The sequence below is a fragment of the Sminthopsis crassicaudata genome, chromosome 5 (genome assembly GCF_048593235.1).
Source record: "Sminthopsis crassicaudata isolate SCR6 chromosome 5, ASM4859323v1, whole genome shotgun sequence".
In the NCBI taxonomy this organism is placed as follows: domain Eukaryota; kingdom Metazoa; phylum Chordata; class Mammalia; order Dasyuromorphia; family Dasyuridae; genus Sminthopsis; species Sminthopsis crassicaudata.
Window position 1 is genome coordinate 97785148 of NC_133621.1, and position 22810 is coordinate 97807957.

General features: G+C 38.1%; 1 protein-coding gene across 3 annotated transcripts; it reads left to right on the forward strand.

Moving 5' to 3' along the window:
- The first annotated feature begins 7222 nt into the window (after positions 1 to 7222).
- Positions 7223 to 13102, forward strand: NOBOX (NOBOX oogenesis homeobox). 3 transcript variants are annotated; one of them, XM_074267642.1, is made up of 9 exons: positions 7223 to 7387; positions 8313 to 8492; positions 9157 to 9263; positions 9479 to 9597; positions 9710 to 9804; positions 10042 to 10270; positions 11016 to 11332; positions 12199 to 12522; positions 12897 to 13102. In XM_074267642.1, the coding sequence occupies exons 1-9, from the start codon at positions 7351 to 7353 to the stop codon at positions 12920 to 12922; spliced, it is 1434 nt and encodes a 477-aa protein (XP_074123743.1). In that variant the 5' UTR covers positions 7223 to 7350; the 3' UTR covers positions 12923 to 13102. The 3 variants fall into 3 exon arrangements, with proteins under 3 accessions (XP_074123743.1, XP_074123744.1, XP_074123745.1); XM_074267643.1 differs by having other exon boundaries at positions 8379 to 8492; XM_074267644.1 differs by lacking the exon at positions 8313 to 8492.
- The last annotated feature ends 9708 nt before the right edge of the window (positions 13103 to 22810 follow it).

The following is a 22810-nucleotide window of genomic DNA, read 5'->3' on the forward strand; positions in this document are numbered from 1 at the left end:
ACCTTTATGAGAATAATTTATGTTCATAATCAAGGGCATCTTGGATAAAGACATGAGAAGGGAAAAGAAAAGTATAACAGATTAGGCTATATATATGTATATATAGTGATTGACTAAAAGGTACTTAGAAGATTTTACTGTGTTTGTTTAGAAAAACAAAGAAAACAAACAAAAAAACCCCCAACCATTTGGTTAATCACAATGCAAAACTTAAAAATTCTTTTCTAGAAAGTCAACTGGCTTTCTCATATCAAGATCACACTGAATTCCTCTCAACCAAAGAGATAACAGCATTTGACAACCAATTGATTATTAATATGAAGTGAGACATAAAACAGGAAGACAAATGTTGCCAAATTTCCGTAGATGTAGGGTAAGTTCCTCCAAATGCTCCTATTTATAGATGAAATTGTGCCAATTTAATTCAAGAGTGCTGTGGAACTTACTAAATAAGATTCAAAATTCATTCAAGAGTTTGGACTAACTTATTATAAAGACGCAAGCTAATTAAGAATGTCTATTTCCTCAACTATGATAAGGAATTTGATAAATAACCTCATAATCTGCTCTATCAGTATATATATATATATATATATATATATATATATATATATATATATATATATATATATATGTATGTATAATCTATAATTACTGTGGATAGAGAACACTGAACCAGAATTGAATACTTGAGAAACCATTTAATGCTTTTAATAACCCCAAATAACTCCCAGAAATGGAGGATCATCTTAAACAAACAACCAAATATTCATCCAGTGATGTTATTTAGCTAAAAAAATTAAACCCAATCTAATCCAATAAAAATTAATCACTTATTATTTTCAAGGCATTGTGCTGAATGGTGCAGATACAAAGATAAAACAAAAAGTCTCAGCCTCCAAAGATCTCATGTCATACTGAAGAAGATACAACAGATAAGTGTATATTCAATAATCTGAAGCAGGAGTGAACACTAATAAATGAGTAGTAAGAAGGATGAGGCTCTCTATAAGAGGTAGTAATTGAATGAAATGATGGATTCTAAATAGCAAAACTGAAGCAGGAGTACAATCCAGACATAAAAGACTACTCCTATGCCAAAGGATAAAGATGGAAAAGGGATTCCCAAATTTAGGGCAAAGAAAGTAAGATGTTGATGGGAACACGGTTTTTAAAAGAAGTGTTGTGCAAGCCAGGCAAAGTAGACTGGAGCCTGACTATACAAAGCTTTAAATGGCAAATCACCAAACAAGTTTCTGAAGAATTAGTCTATGGGTCACCCAAAGGAAAATGGAGGGATATAGGGCAAGTATGAATATAATGCAGGATATTAGAAAAGATGCATTATATATGAAAACAGAATGTGAAAAAATTATCAGGGGGCAGCTTGGTGGCGCAATGGATAGAGCACCAGCCCTGAACTCAGGAGGACCTGAGTTCAAATCTAACCTCAGACACTTAACACTTCCTAACTGTGTGACCCTGAACAAGTCACTTAACCCCAATTGCCTCAGGAAAAAAAATGTCATTAGAAAATATATTTCTGGAAAAAGTGGTAGTCTGGTCATGTAGCAAGAGCAAAGAATAACTTTGAAGTGGGACAGCCAGTCAAGAGGTTTGAAGGAATGAATTTTTGAATGACATGTATTAGAGTCATAGAAGATGAGAAAGAAAAGATGGATTGCAATCTTCACTGTGTGGAAGAAACATTCATGTTGATAAGTAAGCCTGATAATGATATATCCAAGGTCAATTCAAAGTGAGGAAAAAAATCAATTGTATATTACTCTTAAGGAACCAATATGAAAAGTTGGGGTTAAGGAAAACAATTTTTAATAAGAATGCACCAAAAGGACTTAGGTAAATGGAAATGACAGAGTTAGAGATGAGTCCATTATCTTCTTTTCATCTTCTTTCCTCTGATAATCCTTTGGTATGAATTGGACTAGAGGGTTATGAAGTCCTTCCCAATTATCTGATTCTGAGATTATTGGAGGTAAAATTCTCCATGTAGGAATGCTTAGTTTGGAACTCTTTTTATTTTATTCCAAGCACAATCAATCATGATGCCAACCTATGAACGTAGTGGAAAGCATATTGGGAGAAAACAATGCATAGATGAGGTAAAACCTCTAAGCTTAGTGTAAATCACAAATTTTATATTTTAATATCCTGAGCAATAATCATTTCATATTTTAGATTAATTTCCTACCCATTCAGCGAGGAGTCACTTCAGTGACACTTGTGGGAACTTGTAGTAAAAGCGTCATCCTGCATATTTTCAGGCTTATCCACTTGTGGCCAGGGAAGATAATATAGACTCAGGAACAATTTATCTTGGTGTATGCATTATAGAGAGAATAACTGACAAAGTCTGGTCTGATGACTCAGATAGATTACCAGCTAGTGGGCATTTCGGATACTGTATTTCCTAATCGTGTCAACCTACTATATTCAAAAACTCAACGAAGGCAATACTCAAGTTATATAACCTGGAGGACAGGATCTCATTTACAGCTCTCCTTAGACAGAAGAGATGGAAAGAGAAAAGCAGTCATGAAAGAATAAGGAGAACCAATGAAGCCATTTTATCATAGAAACTAGGAAAGGAGAAAATATCAAGAATTACAGATGTGGTCAGCAACATTAAATGCTTCAGTGAGATCTATTCAAACTGTCTGGGATTGAGTTCTATTTGATTGAGCAAAAGGCTGAGAGAATCAATAAGCAATAAATACTTCCTGAAGGACTAGGATTAGAAGCATAGTAGTAGTACAAGTGGAAAAGGGAGTAAACTGATAATGGGGTTGACTTGGAAAAACAGATGTAACATGGCTGCATAAAGCTTTGTTCCCAAATCAGATTTTATCTGAAATGTTCATACATGGGCTGAATGAACAATCATAAGATACTTTGCAGATGTGATTCCTTCAGTAAATGAGAGACTGATTTAGTGACTTTAATAGTTCTTGCCTTGCTAAGATTTTAATGCTACAGATAACATACTTAAAGTCTCATAAAACCTAGAGGTTTTGTGTACTTTTGCTACTAAAGATTGATAAAAGTGGCCAAATGATAAAAATTAAAGTAGATAGAGTAACGTTCCCTAAATTACATGTCCTTTTTATTTCTATTTGGTAATTTTTCAATAGTGTCTGACTCTCTGTGACCTCACATGGGGTTTTCCTAGCAAAGATATTGGAGTAATTTGCCATTTCCTTCTCCAGATCATTTTTACAGATGGGGAAACTGAGGTAAACAGGATGAAGTGATTTGCCTAAAGTCACAAAGCTAGTAAGTGGACTCAGGTCAAATTTGAACTCATGAAGAAAAGCTTTCCTGACTCCAGACCTTGTGCCCTATCTATTGCATCACTTAGCTGTCCTCATATTTTCTTACAAGGAGTTATTGGATGAAAGTAACAGGAGAAAGTAAAAGAAACACAATGGAATGTATATATCTCTCCTTGGAAAAGAACTAACCAAAGAGATAGAGATTTAAAGCCCAGTCTCTTCACCAGTGACAAGGGACACATTCCTATCTGTGATCTTTCATCTTGGCTATATAATGATTTTATTACTACAAAAAAAGCTCACCAGGAAGTATTCCCCCAAGGATTTCCTGTTATGTCCATAACCCCATCCCACTGGACATTTCTAAAATAAGCCAGTGTTCCTCAGACTATTTATTCTGTGATATTTCTACGAATAAAGATACTAAAGGATTCCCTACCTAGAAAGGAGCCATATGGCCAAGATTAGCCAAATTGTGCTTTAGGGATGCTCCCCCTTTTGTAGGAGTAAGGAAGTTCTGGTCAGTACTTGTTTTGAGTATTAGTCTACAATTTGAGGAAGAAATAGATAAGCATTTAAGCAAATCAACCTCAAGAAAGGAAGGGTATAATACTGGATAATTTAAAATTAGAATAGTCAGGGAGAAAGCACTAACCTCTTTGCTATTTTTACACAGCCTTGAAACTGGATGAAATACTCTCCTTCTCCATCTTTAACTCCTGGCTTTTTTCCAGTAAAAGCCAGCTAAAATCCTATCTTCTATGCAGAGACTGTACTGATGCCCCTTACGACCAATATCTTCCTTTTCTCTATTAATTACACCCAATCTATGTTGAATATATCTTGTTTGAGTATAGTTGTCTTTCATGTATTTCCCCAATTAATGTTACCTCTTCAAGAGCAGGGACTGAGGTTTACCTTTGTGTCCCCAGCACTTTCACCTGGCTTTTAACAGATGATTAATAAATTCTTATTGACAGACAATGGTTTGGAATTAACAGACAGGATTCAAGACATAATAGTTGATCAGCAACATTTTAAGTGCATTTAAGTGCCAGAAACTGTTACCTATTATGGATTGTTTTGTTTTTAGTTTTTCCATCATGCCTGATTCTGTGACCAGATTTGGGTTCTTTGCTTACTTGTTTGTTTTTGGCAGATACTGCAATGGTTTGCCATTTCTTTTTTCCAATTCATTTTACAGATGATGAAACTGAAGTAAATAGGATTAAGTGACTTGCTCAGTATCATAGACGTAATAGGTGCCAGAAGCCAGATTTGAACTCAAGAAAATGAGTTTTCCTAACTCCAGACCCAGTATTCTATCTACCAAGCCAAATACATGGATATAAATTTTATAATCTCTGGCAAGGGGTTAGCTGTTAAGGAAAACACTCCTTATCTAAAAAAATTCACATTACAATGAAGATGAAAGACAGCATAGTGGGGAAAGCCCTGCATATATAAAATGTAGAGAATAAACAAAGGCACAGAAAAACTGGCCAATCTGTGAGTAGGGTGATGGTGATCCAGGGGTCAGACTCCGATCAGAATGTTGAGTATGAGAACAAATAAAGAGTTTCTGTCAAGAGAGCTACCTTAAAGGGTAGCTTGGGACACTCTCCATAGCATCACATAGTATCTCCATATTGTCAATGATAAAAGCCATCTTAAAAATGGACCTTAGAGAAATCAGGGCCACCCAAGACACCTCTACCACCACTTCAGCCCCATCATCCTCTTCAGCCTGGGTAATCTGAGTCTAAAAGTGGGAGGCTGTGGTATAATCTCAGATCAAACAGAGAAGAAGTTCATACATCTTAGAACTTTAAACCATATTAATAGCTTACATTTGTTTACAATCTAACACTTTTATTGCCATTATTTCATTTGATCCTCATGACAATCCCATGAAATAAGTACTCATTTCTAGTTGGGAAAAAAATGGAGAATTTGCAGCTTGCTAAAAGTCACAGCAGATGAATGATGGAGTCCAAAGGGCAGCACTTCCAAATATACCACATCCCTCTCTTATCTGACAGCACTTTGCTATCATCTTCCAAAGGAGACATATAGGAGAATTCTTCTTAAAAGTAAAAATTAAAATAACTCTTACATTTTTAGACTAGTCAATTGTATCAACTTGTGTTACTTAACTATACTTATTTATTACAAGGAATTGTTCTATTTGATGTGAGGGTGACAGAAGTTTTTAAAAAGAGTTGAAAAGAGCAAAAATTTAACATTTTGGAGAAGGTACATAAAAGCAAAGAGTTTAAACATTATGTTTATAGGTTACCACACAATTCGTCTTAATAAAGGATGTGTACTCAAAAGATTTAACAAAAAAATTTAAGCATGATTAAAGATCAAATTATGTATCTTTTCTGATAAGCTTTCATTTATACTCATTCAAGTGAGAGGGGGAGGGAAGTTCTAAAGAATCAGTCATGCTCCATTTTTCAATTATTTTTATCACCTTCAATTTCTGGAGCTGTCCTGATCATTTTTTCCTGCTTCTAAAATGTAACTTCTCCATATTCATTTCATCATCATAATCAAAAAATGTATCAGCATCTAGTCCTGTGTTAAATGCCCTGGTCAATAAGTTAAATTGCACCATTAATGACAATTGTTTTCTTGGCAACTCAGGGACCATCTAGTTCAGCTCAGAATCCTCTCTATGACACAAGCAACCAAAGTTTGTTTGAAGCCCTATTTAGAAAGAGCAAAGTCGCGACTTGCTGAAGCAATTGCTATTTTGGTTTCAGATAGCATTATTATAAAATCAAGTTTTATTTAGTCCCTTAACAGTACCTCTCCTTAGTACTCTCTTATTCAGTCCAAACACAGATTGCTCTAGATCTGATGGTTTAGACACACACACACACACACACACACACACACACACACACACACACACACCCCTTCTCTCTTAGTCCATCTACCTCACTTTAGACTTTGCACCAAATCCTCCCTTCTTTTATTCTTGAAAATCTCACTTCAGTACATAGATATAAAATCGTGCCTTTTTTTTTTTTTTCCTTTTCACTTCTCTTTCGAGACGCCATTTAAATTAAATTTCATTTCCAACACACTTTACTTTTCACCACTTAAGTATTCCACTTCCAGTCTCCAAATATGCTTGGGCCTTCTTTTAGTTTGCTCCCAACAAAATTTTTGCTTTAAATTGTGGATTTTTATTTTTATTTATTTATTTTTTTTACTTTATGCGAGCAGCCGGCAACAAAACGTGGTGGCTGCAGGCCCTTAATAAACATTTACAGGTGTGAACCCAGGTGGAAGGCCTTCTCATATCTCCCAGGCCGGCATTTGTTGAAGCGGCAAAGAGTATGAGGAAAGTGGGAAGCAGAAGTAGGAGGACGTGAGGACTTCAAATCCAGGTGCTTCAAAGGTTTTTCCCGCCCCTCCCTCTAGAGGCAATTCTGTCTTTATGAAAATGGACTCTGCTTCCAAAGTAGCTCTTTCTTCTGGAGGCAAGCAGTTTCTGTGGGCTCTAAGCCCCGAGGCCAGGCCACTGCGAGCCCGGGATTCTCCCAGGAGCTCAGAAAGCGGGTTCCGCCCCCCTGGAAAGGAGAAGCTTTGAACCTTCAGAACTGGGTCGGGGCAGACAGCACCCACCCCAGTCTCTTACTCCGGAGTATCCTTATCTTCCTATCACTTTTTGGCCTCAAGAACTATTTCCCCAAAGCAATAGGAGAGAAGGAAAGAAAGGTGTCCTCTTAATTAGAGCCGCACCTGATCTCTCCTTTTGGACTTTTTTTTCCCCCTTTTTGGAAGGGAGGAGGTAGCGCTGTAAGGAGCAGGGGGGAGATGCCCTTGTTGCCCCTCCCCCACCTCCCAGACGTGCTCCTTCCTTCCTCCTGCCCCCAGACCCTGCCCTATGGGGAGTTTAGGTTAGTCTCGCCCCCTGATACCCCGTGCTAGGTGCTAGTCCCACACCTGCTCACACGGCGCCAGGGCTTCATTAGGAGCCCCCAGCACTAAGGGCATAGAGACGAGCAGGAGAAAGACTGGGTGAGGGGAACCTCGGATTATGGAGCCAACAGCAGCTACAGCCACGGAAGCCCGGGGTGAGCGAGTGGGGACTGTATAAGAATGAGGGGAAGTGGGTGGGGGACAAGGTGGGAGGTGAAAAGAAAAGAGTGGAAAATGGAGGAACTCAGGACAAGTGACCAGGACCCTCAGGACTTCCCAGGCCATAGAGAAGAGGAAGCCCCTTTTGGTATCTGTCGGGCTCAAGCACATGACCGTGCTTGGGTAGGTAAATGGATGGGAGAGATTGGGGCACTTACATTATATCTCTATCCACAAACGACACAGACCCAAAGTTTTAGCAGAGCTAGTCTGGCTTTGAATGAGACTCCTTTCCCCATTTCCCCTTTCTTTGGGATACTTTCATATCCTTAACCTTCTTTGACCATTTCTCCCACCTCTTCTCCTTCCCCAATCATAACCTTTTTGGGTAATGAAAGATTTCCTCTAAAGATTTGGAAGTTCAAAGATGGATAGACACTTCCAAAACAGAGCCACTTTACTAAAGAAGCCCCGAGACTAATCTTGTGAAATTAATAATGTCTCCATCCCTGAAGGCCAGAAGGCTGAAAAGGAGAAGCTGACTATGGGGCTAGAAAGAGAGGTGTTGTTCCTGGCCCCCCTGACCCCTGACCAAGATGCCCAGAGTGAGGAACTGCTACTGTTCTGTATTACCATGGTGGGGTGGGGGAAGTGGCAACTTCCAGGGAGCTGGCTGAAGCTGACAGCTGTGTTGGAAATGAATCCAGTGCACCCAGCTCAGTGGCTGACCAGTGACAGTCTCTCCTAAGAGATAGGACTGTAGCTCTGTCTGAATTACAGTAGCTACCAGAGCTGGTGGGTGGAAATATTCTCCAAATAGGAGAGGGTAAAACTGGGGAAGAGGTCCCATTTAGACATAAAGAACCTGATGCCCAAGACCATCAGGTCAGGTCTCATCATATGGGACTGGTGGGTGCCCAGACCCAGGTGCTACCACCCAACCCTTGGTGCAGTGTGGAACAGGCAAAGGGGTTTGCCATTTGACAGCCCTGCTCAGCACAACTGCAGCAGGGGAGAGCAGCCAGAAGGCAGTGAGGAAGAAGGAGCCCCCAGACACCCCCCCACAAGTCCGGAAAAAGACACGCACCCTTTACCGAACAGGTGGGTCTCCCCTTCCCCAAGGGGTAAGAAATCTTAATTTCACTCTGTTTGGAGGTAGGGGAGGTCTAGATCAAGAGCATAACTATAGGGGACTCTGCCATCTTGTGACCCAACTTTTCCTGACTCTAGCCTCTAGCCTCCTAGACTCTATAGGATCTAGAAGATCCTATATCTTTTTCTTACCATAGAGAAAACTGGGTCCTTTTCGCAGATGTTAAATTTTAAGGGAACAGGAATTTTCATTCTGATAGTGGGAGGGTGAGGACAGTGGATACATCTAAGGAAACCAAGGGGGTCATCCCAGCCTTATGAGTTGATGCAAGTAAGTTCCCCTTTTTTCAGGGCCAGAGAATATAATTGTATGGGGACTGTGGTGTTATAGACATTCTTTTATAGTAAAGCACTGACCCAAGAATCAGGAAACCTGTATTTTACATCCAGCTTTGTCATTAACTAGTTGTGTAACTTTATAAGTCACTTATATATCTATAACATATATGACAGGTCAGCCTTTTATGTCTGTGCATCAGTTTTCTTATCTATAAAATGAATGGTTTGGACTTAATTATAAGGGGGCCCCTTTCACCCCTTAAATCCTATGATTCTGTCCTTCCCCTAATCATTGATTCTTAGTTGCCAGTAGGATCTCCCTTTCTTTTTCTAGACCAATTGAAAGAGCTGGAGAGGATGTTTCAGGAGGACCACTATCCTGACAGTGATAAGCGCAGGGAGATTGCCTTGGCTGTGGGGGTCACACCCCAGCGCATCATGGTGAGAGGAGGTGGGGGAAGAATTCATTCATATGAAAACTAACAGGGCCTGAGGAGGAGTTACTTTAATAGAGTAGACATATACATTATATTTGGGTAAATTTTAGGTATGGTTCTCTGCCTATCATTTTCTCTAATTTTCTTGTATCTTTCCATCTCTTTCTAGCTCTTTGTCTTTTTCTGGCTGTCTCTTACTTTTGTGTCTTTCTCCTTCAGGTGTGGTTTCAGAACCGAAGAGCAAAGTGGAGGAAAGTAGAACGACTGAATTCGAAAGGAAATAAGACCAACCTGGAAGTTCCCGTCTCTACCAGTACCCCTTTGGACAATCTTCATGAGTAAGAACTCTTTTTGAGCTCTGTGACTTCTGGAAGAAGCAAGAATCCCTTTCCCAGTACTGAGGAACAGAGCAGGAAATCAAGGCTTTCATTGTTTTTGTTCTGCCCCCAGCTCTGTCCCTGAGTTCCCATCCCCTCAACCCATAATCATGGAGTCAGGAAATTTTACTAATCAGCTGGTGCCTCCACCTGTCACTTTTCCTCCAGGTGAGTTACCCCTGTGTAGGAAGGGGACATGGGTCCAAAAAAGCAGTTTATTTTGGGGTGGTTGGCTATAAAGCTTCCTCTCCCAAAGTACTACCCCATGTGAAAACACAGTCATGGGTAGAGGTACAGAATAGTCCTCCATTGCAGCCCCATCACTTAAGTTCTCTTGTATTTCAGCAACCCCAAACACATCCATCATTCCCCTATCTTTGAACATCTTGGTTTTTTCCTCCTTAGAATCTAACCTACTAATGTGTGACCAACCAGGGGCTCTGAGTCAGCACAATGATGAGGCGCAAAGGGTAGAGGTAGCTCCTCTCCTCTTTAGCCCCCCACCTGTCCGAAGGGCCAGCCTACCTTTGAACTTGGGCCCTGTTCACACCCCACACCTGGTACCCCTCTTGCTGGAAACACCCAATAGTGGCTTTAGCCCTAAGGATGGCTCCTCTGGATCTTGGGAAACGAGGTATGAGGGATATTGGAAGATGGGGATTCTTAAGTGATCTAAAAGGAAAAAGGATACTATGGACCATGAAATTAGAAAAAGTGATACCTAAGGACTAAATAAAGGAAAACCTCTCCATCAGATAAGTCTTATGAAATTCAAGAACTCGTGTTTGGGGATGAATGAGGGAACTAAAATGAAAAGGTTGAGCTGCTAGAGCAGGGCTTCTCAAACTACAACCCGCTGGCCAGATGTGGCCCACTGGGTTATGGCAAATGGGCTGATGGGCAGAGACAGTGTGAGCTTTTGTTTTTACGATAGTCCGGCCCTCCCACAGTCTAAGGGACAGTGAACCAGCCCCCTATTTAAAAAGTTTGAAGACCACTGTGCTAGAGAGTGCCATGAAATAAAAAATGAGTTCACTACAGAATAGAAGAAGAGAGAGAAGGTAGGGGTCAGGACAGAAAAAATGCTTTTGTGCTAAGGACCTTGTTCACAAAGTCAGAACTGAAGAAAAGTCCTAGCTCCAATATTTCCTAGCTTTTTGGTCAGGGACAAATCGCTTGGGCCTTTATGGAATCAAGCTCCCCCTTTGTAAAATGAGGAAAATGATATTTATCTTCTTTACAGTTGTTATACGGAAAGAAAGCACTAAACTGCTCCGTTAAAGTTGGTGATTATTTCTATTATTATGATTGCCATTATTCTCATGTATTGAATCAAATATTGAAAATTACTCCAAACACTCCCCTTTTTGTTTCCCCAGCATCACCCCAGGAAGTACTTACAACTATTCTGAACAAATGGAATCCCAATATCATCATCAAGGCAGCCAGTCCAGATCCTTCCAGCTCTCCCACTATTCCCAGCACCAGCTCTTTCACCAATCCCAACCCCTCCTGCCCCAATTCCACCCTTTCCCCTTTCCTCTCCCCCAAACACTGACTCCTCCTCCTCAAGGAGACCCTAGTTCTGCTGCTCTCCTTGCATTTGCCTATGGCTCTGATGGAGAGACCCCTACAGGATTGTTCTCGGGCCCTCCAGCTGGGCAGCTTCTGTTACAACAGCCCAGTGGGAATTTGGGTGAGTGAGAAGGACAATTCCTTCAACCAATGGTTCAAGATGAGAGAAGATGGAATTTGGGAACAGAACTAGGGGAAAACGAGGAATCAAGAAGGGTAGAAAAAGGAATATAAGACGCAGGATGTGGGGTTTGGAATAAAAAAGGAAAACTTTAGGAAATCATTTTTCTTTTCCCTAATATCCTTCCCAGAGGTGGCTAAGTGGAATAGCAATAAGAGTACCATATCTGGAGTCAGAAGACTTCCATTTGAATTCTGCCTTGAATGCGAGCTGTATAACTCTGGGCAAATAATTTAACTTCTGCTTATTTAATTGTTCTCATCTATAAAATGGGAATAACAATATCCCCTATAATAGCAGTATTATAAGGTTATTATGAGGATCAAATGTGAATGTATGTAAAGTTCTTTATAAAACTTATTACTGTTATTATATCTTGCTGACTTATTCTTTCCTTTTCTTGATTTTCCCCCAGAAGACTGTGTAGATCCTAGCCAGACGTCAATAACATAAGCATCCATTTTTCTATTATCTTCCATATAAAACCCTGCTCATGATAACCTTCTCGGAGAATTAGAATTGGTGGTGAAATGTTTGTTTCTCCACCCCCCATGAGTCATCTTCTGCCTTCTCTACATTTGGCATTTAATAATGTACAGTTTATTTCCTGTCTTGATTTATATCAGTGTTTTGGATTTCTAAACTCAGGGATTCATTATTGACAGAGTTAACAGTATTGAGGAATTATACAATGTCAGGCTAGATCTCTAACCCAGTAGTTAGTCCTCTTTCCAAAGAATATAGGTAAACCAGAAGTTAACGTGCCCAAGCTACCTTCCCATTTTTGAATGTTTGGATGCCCTTAGGTCCACTCACAGCCCTACAACCTATCCCTTGGAATGATCCCTGCTTGCCCGAGCTGTCATTACCTGGTTCACTCTGCTCCCAGAACTTTGGGCCCCACTCTGGAGGAGGGAGCTACATACCTGACCTGGCTGCCCATGTCTTGGAGAGGCAGCTTTCACCAGGCTTCATTCAGCTTCTTGGAGGATCTAAAACTGGCTCTGGGCTTCCGAGTGAGACTCGGGAAGAACTGTCTTCTGGCTCCCAGGAGCATTTGTCATTGTCCAAAGAGGTCAGTGATGGAGTCAAGAATACTCAACTCCCCAGAACTGCTGCTAATGGAGACAGTAAGTAAAACAATAACATTTGGATGAAGAGAGCCTCACTGGTAGAAAGAATTGTGGCATTTCAGAGTTGACAAGGACTTCAGCATCCATCTAATCTAATTAAAGGCCTTGAAGAATCTCCCCTACAAAACACTTAACTAGGGAGTTATCTACCTTTGCTTAAATATTTCCATTGAGAAGGAATCTCATGCTTCTTGGGCCAGAGATTCTACTCTAAGATAATTTTATGTAAATGGAAGATCCTAAACTTCTCTGGGGAATCTAGATATTTTTATGCCTGAGTGGGCCGATGGTCTTGGGGAGAGATATTTAAATGAGAGGGATTGGAGCTAGGATAAAACATACCATCTCCCCTCCCCTCTGACTTTGTGCAGGTATTCCAGAAAAGAATGAAGACTGAGAGAAAAAAGAAATTATCTTGCCTGACTTTTGGACTTTTTGTTGAATTATTTGTGTGTGGTTTTTTTTTTTTTGTTTGTTTGTTTGTTTTGGTTTTGTTTTTTTGCATCTGAGAAGACTTGATCCAGGACCTCTGTTGATCCAGAGTCCCTGACTTAAGCAATAAAGTTAGCTAAACTAAGATTTTTCTTTGATTATATTTCCTACTCTACTAAATTCTAATCCATGAAACTCATTCAAGTTAAAGATAGCAGCTTCTTTCCAATGAGCCTAGAATTTGTTTAGAACTTCCCAGCTACATGTAAGACGTTTAGGATTTTTCAACTTGGAGCTTGGTACCTCTTAAGATGCCTTTGCCTATTTGCAATTGAGGAAAAGCTTATGATTGTAAGACACAAACTCAAGTCCTCCAATGAGATACCAGCCCTATTCATGAGACACCTTTGAAATGGGGCTTAAGGTCTGCCCATGTCACATTTGGGAGATACAAAAGATATTTGGGAGTTTCTTCTTGTCTATTATGTTCCTAAGTCCCACTGCTAATTGTCCTCAAAAGAATCAAAATTTTAATTCCATGGCACCACAGTTTGAATTTTGTAAAATCTTTGGGCAGGAAGATATTGGCAGGGTGGAGGGGAAGGAGGTAATCTCTCCTGTTGTAGAGAAGCACTCACAGCTAATCTCTGGACATTAGAGAACACCCTCCCCCCAATTCTACAATATTTACTTCCTTAAACTATAGTGTGTGTGTGTGTGTGTGTGTGTGTGTGTGTGTATATATATATATATATATATATATATATATATATATATATATAAAGAGGGGGGGGGAGGGACAAACATGAGAGGACATATAGAGTATATAGAACTGTCTCCACCATCAACTACAATAACATGAGACTCCAGTGATTTGGAGTGTTATACCAAAGTTCACAGACCTTCCTGGATCTTTATATTGGCTCAACACCAATAAGGAAGGGGAAGGAATCTTTAATTCTGGGTATGGGCAAAGGAACAACAGCAAATGAAGCATGATTCAAAATGTGATAGGCTGTGAGAAGAGAAAGGGCAAAGAACCTGGGCTTAAACCTAAGTAAAGTCCTGTCCTTTAGGCAAATGTGGACCACCTTTCACTTTTTTGGAGTAATTTCCCCTGCTCTATAATAGACCAAACTAGAGTAGTAGCTTTTTGCTACCCTTAAGAGGGAGAATAGTATCACTTATACTGTAGTAGTTGTATGATGGGGCATGAGTAACAGAAAGCAGACCTCACTGGCTAACTTGTGACCACTATTTCAATCATCCATTTTTTTGAGTTTTGTTTCTCAGATTTCTAAACCTTGTTAATTTCTGTAAATCTCTGTCTTAGAACCTCCAAATTCATAGGTTTCCATTCTTTGGTTTCAGATGGGAGAAAATGCAATGCAGGGGAAAAGATGTTCACAAAGTTTTAATTCCAATTGTAACCCTGCCATTTGTTAGCTATGTGGTCTCGGATAAGTGACAAAGACTGTAATCCCAACCTGTAAAATGAAGAAGTTGGATTAAGGTCCCTTTTTTCTAAAGCTAAAGAAGCCAATAAGAAAAGAAGGGCAATGAGATGGAAAAAAAATAGCTGATGAGAAGAGAGGCAGGGCAAGCGGTGAAGAATAAGAGAGATGGAGGCTTGAGAGAACCAGGAGTTCAGTTTATGAGCTTAGGGAAACTTAACAGAAGAAAAAAAAAAAAAAAAAAAAGGAAAATAGACAACCACAAATATTGGACAGATACAAATTAAAAAAATAACAACCCAGAAAGAAAGGCATGAATGTTATATGAAATAGACAAGAGAAAGGAAGCCAGAGAGAACAGAAGGAGTAGGGGTACAAAAGGGAACAGAAGAATGAGGCTGAACAGAAAAAAGACGACTTGAGAAAGGGAAATATACTCAAACCAAAAAGAGTTGCGAATGGAAAGAGGTAAGAAAATAGTTGTCAGAATAATAGGGAAAGAGGCAGAATTTAGGTTACAAAATGCTCTCAATTAACAACTTAACTAACAATAAAAGAGCTTGTAGAACAAGTAGCCTCATTTTACAAATACAGAATCAGTCAGTTTTGTGACTTCTGACAAGTGGCTTAACCTTTCTCATTGTCAAAATGATGAATGTTGTCTTCCGATTCCAAGTCCACTGGTCTAAACTCACCAGAGAACAGATAGAAAAGCCTAATAACAGGATGAGATGAACAGCTAAATAAATAATTGTGGAAGGGTACCATAGAAATTGAGGTAATAGAGAAGGTTCCAAGAACAAGAAGAAAAAAGTACAAAATGAAACTAAGATCAACAAAACTAGCTGAATGTGAGAAGGGTCGAGTGGGAGAAAAATGTTCAACTGAAGAGAATATTTAACATTAGAGGAGATTAAAAAAACAAAAAACAAGGAAAATAAAGATGAGTATGAATACTATAAGAAAAGAAGGTTGAGCAAGAAAATAGAGGTGTTTAAACTAAAAATTGAGAAGACTATGGGTTATGGAATGCTGTATCTCACCCAATGGAAAACCAAGTGTGCAAAACAGACATGCTTTATTTTGCCATGGATTATCCACCAAGAGTGATGTGGATAGCAAATAAATATAATGGAGAATCTTACCCAATGAGATAATCTTTCCTCCCTCTTCCTTCTCCTCCTACCACACTTTGATGTACTCCATTTGCTTTGACCTACTCCATTTCCAACCTGGCCCAGTCCTCTTAGGCAACCAGAGAGCTCCCTGATCTGAGGACTCACATGCAATTGGCTTGGCCCACTACAATTCAGAACCCCTAAACTCAAGAGATCCAACAAATTCAGCATTCCTGACAGCAGAATTGACAGGTGTCTGTGGGATGGTCTTTTATGAAGAAGTCAATCTAAGAAACATAATAGGGAGTTTTCTTGGAGGAGGGGTGATTGGAGAGGAGAGATTGTAGCTAATAAGTCATTTGAGGATAGTATGTTATTACAGGAAGTTGAATTACTGATAAGAATCAGAGTGTACCTATACTGGGGAAAATTATTACAGGGCTTGAGCCTGACCAGAAACCAGACAACTTATTGACTATACAAGGGCATCATCAAAGGCTCTATTGTGACCTGTGTCTTCTCTTTTTCACACTATTCAATCTCATTTGATGATATCTTCAACTCCCAAGAATTCAATTATTATCACTATGCAGATGATTCCCAAATCTATTTCTCCAGTCCCAGCCTCTCTTCTGAGCTACAGTGACAATTATTCAATTACATATTGGACATCTGAAACTGGAAGTCCAATGAGCATCTCAAATTCAATATATCCAAAAGATATTTCATTATCTTTCTACTCTAACTCTCCCCACTTTCAAATTCCCTTTCACCATTTTTTTTTAATGCAGGAAAGGTTTATTTTACATTCTTGTTCATTTTACATTGGTGTCTAAGTGAGCAGACACCTCCCCCTTTCACTGTTAAGGGCACTGTCATCTCTGTTACCTAAGCCCAAAATCTTGGTTTTATTCTTGGTTTCTTATTCTCATTCACATATCCAATTCATTGCCAAATTCTGTTGTTTTTATCTTCACAACTTTTGTATATGTTAGCTTTTCTCCACTCATAGTCACAACTGCGATTCAGACCCTCATCACCGTTCTCCTGGTCTACTTCAAGAACCTTCTAACTAGTCTCCCTTTCTCAAGATATTCCTATTCCAATTCATCTTCCACTCATCTGCTGAAGTGATATTTTTTTCAAGATAGATCTGATCATGTTATAATCCTCACCCCCTTCATTGATTCCATTAGTTTTCTTTGCTTCTAGGATCAAATTTGAACTCCTTTGTCATTTAAAATTCTTCCTAACTTTCCAGCCTTTCCAATGCTTAATATCTCTCAGTTCTCTGATATAGCCATCCAGTCCTACTTGCAGTTCTTTGAATATGAGACTTCATCACTTATCATCTTGTTTTTGCTTAATTTGGTCCCATAGCTTGAATTAAAGCAAAGACCTTGGTTCTGTAATTTTTAGTAAATTGATATTAACGATGCTGATCAAATAAGACTTTTATAATTATGTAGCACTGCAAACAGGCAAAAAATATACATACATGTATTATATAAATATAAATATATTTATAAGTAATATATTTATACATTTATAATCTATTTATAAATATAAATAGATTCAACTCCACAGATGTGAGAAACTCACCTGTGTAAGAAGGAAGAAGACAGGATCAGGAGATCATTATATACTTCAACAACAATACTGTATGATGATTAATTCTGATGGATGTGGCCCTCTCCAACAGTGAGATGGGCCAAATCAGTTCCAATAGAGCAGTAATGAACTGAACCAGCTACACCCAGGGAAAGAACTCTGGGAGATGACTATGAACCACTACATATAATTCCCAATCCCTCTAATTTTGTCCGCCTGCATTTGCCACAGGCTAATTGTACACTATTTCAAAGACCGATTCTTTTTGTTCAGCAAAACAACTGTTTGGTCATGTATACATATATTATATTTAATTTATACTCTAACATACTTAACATGTATTGGTCGATCTGCCATCTGGGGCGGGGGGCGGGGGAAGGAGGGGAAAAATTGGAACAAATGGTTTGGCAATGTCAATGTAAAATTACCCATGCAAATATCTGGTAAATAAAAACTATTAAAAAAAAAAAAAAAAAGAAGGAAGAAGACATAGCAGGGAAGCACAAAGCACAAAGAAAGCTAAAACAAGATCCTTGCCCTTAAAGAATTAACATTCTCATGCCTGAGACAACATGCAGGCAACTATGCACATCTAAGCTATACAAGGATAAATTTTTTTTTGGGGGGGGCAAATTTTTAGACCATGGAAACACTGAACACATTGCTTTCATTGATAAGTAAATGAAAAAAATATTTCATATCAGTTTGAGTCAACAAATATTTATTAAATATCTAGTGGGGCAAACTTATTAGGAAAACTTATTCACCTCTGAAAGAATGTTTGAAAATATACTGCTATTAATTTTCTTATCTTGGAATTCATTTGTTTAAGTATGTTATCATCATTCAAACTTGGTTTTCTAAATCTGGAGTTCAATAGCATACTGAAAATACAGCATAATTACAAGCCTGTTTAATGTGCTTTTCACCAACATGGACATATTCTATCTTTTAAAAAAATTTCAATGGCTATCGTTTTTATGTGTCAGCTATTACAAGTAATCAGATGATTAGCAGGTTGATGTGCTCTCTAGGCTCTACCTCTGATGCTCTAAGAATTTCTTTACAATGTTCTAGAGACCTCCTCAAACAAGAAGTTTACTCCATCCCTTAACTTCACATAAAGGAAGTGCCCTTTACCTTTTTGGCCTCTCTTAGGAATTAACTGATTCCTCCAAGGCTGTTCATTTTAAGGAGGATTTCCAGGATAGCCATGTCATTTTTCTTCTTCCGGCTGCACTCTTGACTCACCCAGATTTTCTCTATAATTTCACTTATTAAGGTACCTTTTTCTCTCCCCACTTCTCCTTTATCAGTATTGCCTCATTAGAATGTAAGTTTTGAGGGCTTGTTTTCTTACTGCTTCTGCACATCATTGGTTGGTAGGTTGCTGTCCTTTGTTCTCCAAGAGGACCAAAATAATATAACTTTGTTAGAAAATGTGAATATTACAATAGTTAATAGTTATTTCTAGTTTGCATTTATGTTTATGGTCCATGGAGTAACAGGTTAAATAAATCTTCCAGCTCTGACAATCATTAATTAGAAACTTGAAGGACAAATTAGAAAAGATACTTATTTGACTGTTGGAGTTTGGGGTCTGGATCAAACCATGGAATTATCATGAGGTGTACCATGGACCATAAAATAAACCATGACCAATGAGTAGATCCTCAAGAATACCTCTAATGGCCTATGTATGGAAGCAGAAAAACCCAAGAATCTTTTGTTTCCTAGATTCCATCTCTTTCTCCATATGTCTCCAGAAACAAAAGATCCAGTGCACAGGTAAAAGGAATCCATTTTGAGGGAGTAAGAAGGAATTATAATTCTCCTGCTGGGAATATATTTTTAAAAGTGCACAGCAGAGAACAAAAGAACAACCTACAAGGAAACAAAGAAAAAATGGACACTTGTGAATATAATTTCTTCTATTATTACTTACACTTTCTTGAAATTAAAATTTATTGTTATAGGTTTTGAATATTCCTAGTGTTCTGCTGGACATGTGACAATGTTCTGTTCAGTTTTGTTTTTATTTTCCTTTTCTGTCTTTTTTTCTGTTATTATTTTTATTGAATTTAGTGTAATAAATTTAAAAAATAATTCTCAGTACTGCTCAGTCTTCATTTCCTCATTGACTCTACAATGAAAATGATTAACTACATAATTTCTAAAGTCCCTACCAACTCTGATATTTTATGACTATCATTCATTGGGATTAACCTGCACCTTCTAACTGGCTTCTCTGATCTTTTGTTATCATATTTGGGACATATCCTAGTGCCTTCTTGGTCTCTTGTTGAGTCATACTAGAAATCAACTCCTGATTTCTTCCTTGAAGGTATAAGTGACTTATGAAATGGCCTTCAAACACCCTAGGAGAGTAGCTATTAATTTTTCTAGTAGGAATAAAGAATGAGGAATTCACAAACTTTTCACAAAATCAAAACATTTAAACGTAAAATGGACTTTATGAGTGATCTTTTCTAACCCCTTCATTTTACAAAGGAGGAAAATGAGGTTCAGAAAGCTTATGAGACATCCTTAAAATCAGGCAGATAATAAGTAAGAGTGCTGAATCTGAATTAAGGACTTTTAATTCCTGATAGAATATTTTCCCCACAATTGCTGCTTCTTTCACTATTTACTTAAGGATTAGCTGCATCTCAGAGAGTTGGACCATCATGTTGAGATAAAGGATGAATAGAAACTATACCAGAAGAAAATGGATGGGAGAAACTGGAAAAGATTCAGGGAATTATGATAGCTGTCATCAATATTTAAAGGTCATGGGAAAAAGGAGTTAGGATTGCTTTGCTTGGTCCCAAAATACACAGCTAATAGCAATGGATATCGGTTGTAGGAGGGTCAATGTAGGGAAAAGTTCCCTAATAATTAGAGCTATTGAAACCAGAAGGACTACCTGGGGCACAGGAAAAGGGTAATAATTTTCACACTGATATTCTTCAAAAGAGACAATAGAGATTCTCCTTGCAGGGTCATAGAGAAAATTATATCTGTATTAGACTGAATGACCACTGATGTGCCTTCCAACTCTGATATTGTGACTCTGTAAAAATGGTCCATAAGCCATGAACTCCCAAATGCTGTATTTTTGTATATGTATTTGGGGATAAGAAGTTCAGCTCAGGTTTTCTGGCAAAAGCTCCCTAGTCAGTCTCACTTGAGTCAAACATCCAGACACTTCTTAAATGAAGGAAAGAGGAGTCTTGCCTTAACACTCAAATCCTCTTCTGCTTTTTTTTTTTTTTTTTTTTTTTTTTTTTTTTTTTTTTTTTTTAAATCAGTAGTTTTCCTCAATTGTACAATAGTCTCTCTCCCTCCCGCTCTCCTTCTCCCTCCTCCTTTCCCTCTTCCTCCTCTCTCAGGGAAGAAAGGAAACATTCTTATTCATATGGTTTGGATAATTCTCAAGGTAATGAACAATTACAGAGAAGATCTTATCAGACAACTACATTTCGATAAAGCATTGCTGAATTATGTCTGGTGACAACTTCTAGAAGTTTTTGCTATTTGACCCTCTAAAAATCAAGGGGACAAAGTAGATAGAGCACTGGGTTTAGAATTAGAAAAAAACTCATCTTCCTGAGTTCAAATCTGGCCTCAGACACTGACAGATGTGTGACTCTGGACATGTCACTTAACCCTGTTTGCTTCAATTCCTCATCTCTAAAATGAGTTGGAGAAGGAAATGGCAAATAACTCCAATATCTCTGCCAAGAAAACCTCAAGTGGGCTCATGGAGAATCATAGACAAGTGACACAACTCAACAACAGCATCACAGCAATAAGCAAGAGCCCATTTTTATTATGTAAATGTGAATCATGCTGTTATCAAAATAACTGACTTGATTATACTTCAGAATTTTGTTGAGATTCTGTAGATCTGTGTCAAAATAGAACAAAGCATTAGTCTATTCCCAACTTGAGGGCTACTTTATGAATTTCAATTATAATCCTGAAGAACCTGATGAGGGTTAGGCTAGGACTTGTCACCATAATGGTTGCAGTCGACAGAGAGTCCACGAGTGAAACTCAAGTAAGGAAAGTATCAATGGGATTGCTTAATGGGATAAAAGTAGTAGGGTGGATAAGATTAGATGAAGTATTCAGATTTTGAAGGTAGCTATAGTTTTGGGATGTTGGAGGTAAGTTCACCCAAGACTGATCAGTTCTAGAAATATCAGATGGATCAGAATGTTCATGTTGCCTAGGCAGTCCATTGTCTTCATTGTATAATCAATTATTTAGGAAACAAAATTAAAATTGTATTTTTGATTGAATAATCAAGGGGAAAGAAAGTATATAGACTCAAGAGATATTTCATCACCCTCCTCTTTCTGTGTAGAATGTCATATTTTTATTGGGGAGATACTCCCCTATTCTCATCACATATAATGGATTGATATAATTGTTACAACTACATGTAGGGCAAGAAATTTTCCAATTTGTCTCCTGTGTAGATACAGGAAGAAGAAGAACAGGTAATATTGGGCACTGATTTGTAGAAGCCCTTTTAGCTTCCTACTTCACAATGCTCTGACTCAAGATCCTCTCAATTTTTCCTGTGACAGGCATTCTTAGCCTATGATCCATTAATTAAAAAATTTTTTTTTGATAACTATTTAAATATTAATTGTTTTTTTTTTTTTTTTTGCATTTCATTATATGTGTTTAAAACATTTTTCTGAGAAGGGATCGATAGCCTTCACCAGACTTCTGAAGGAGTCTATGATCCAAAAAATGACTAAGAACCTTCAGGCTTTAAAAAGTAAAACCATTCACAACCAAGAGTTTTAGCTCCTCAGGGAATAATCTCCAAATACAGAATGTCCCTTCTTTTCTATTAAGATTCTTGTGTATTACCAACTTCTTGTGATTCCCAATGTCACACATAAATACATTTAGGAATATATTTACTTTATGAAACTACAATTGGAAAAGCAAAAATAAAATAAAAATCAAAGTTTTCATGAGATAGTATTTGGAAGTCACTCAGTAAACTTTCAAGGGCTACATAAATGTTACTTATTTACTGTTGTTGTCGTTGCTGCTGTGTTCTTATTTTCTCTACATATTCCAGTTTCTGAAAAACTTTCACCCTTCCACTCCTTATCTTCAGCCAGATACTTCCAACATTCACAAGTGATCTTTTAGGAGGGCCAAGTCCCATGATGCGCTTTCATTTGAGCAAGAAGAAATACTAGTTCAGTTCTACTTCTAATGGCTTGTTAAGCAGATCATCAAAAGATTCAGGAACATCAATTATCTCTAGACCTTTTTCCTGGGAGTTCCATATTAATAATCTCTGCCATGTCACTTTTCTTCCATCCTGGCTGGATTTAAGCAATTTATTCATTGTCTATTCCCAACTTAATGCCCAAAGTAGAGATTACTCCCTATGTCAAAGAATGACCTCCACACAAATGTTCCATCCAGCCTGCTTATTACCATGCAGTTTCCCTTAAATTTGTTTTCCTGACAAGATATATATATATATATATATATATATATATATATATATATATATATATGTTCTTTATCAAGCAGTTCAGAATTTCAACTATTCTGCTTAGTAAAATAATTTCACAAAAGTTTCATTACTTTTCCTGATAAGCTCTTAAAGTCCTCCATGTCTAGGTTCTG

What these genes read in the sequence shown, in the direction of transcription:
- NOBOX (XM_074267642.1), top strand. Translation starts at nt 7,351, where the DNA reads ATGGAGCCAACAGCAGCTACAGCCACGGAAGCCCGGG. An exon ending in TACAGCCACGGAAGCCCGGG is followed by an intron (nt 7,388 to 8,312) that starts GTGAGCGAGTGG and finishes GTGGGTGCCCAG; the next exon opens with ACCCAGGTGCTACCACCCAA. An exon ending in ACAGCCCAGTGGGAATTTGG is followed by an intron (nt 11,333 to 12,198) that starts GTGAGTGAGAAG and finishes GGATGCCCTTAG; the next exon opens with GTCCACTCACAGCCCTACAA.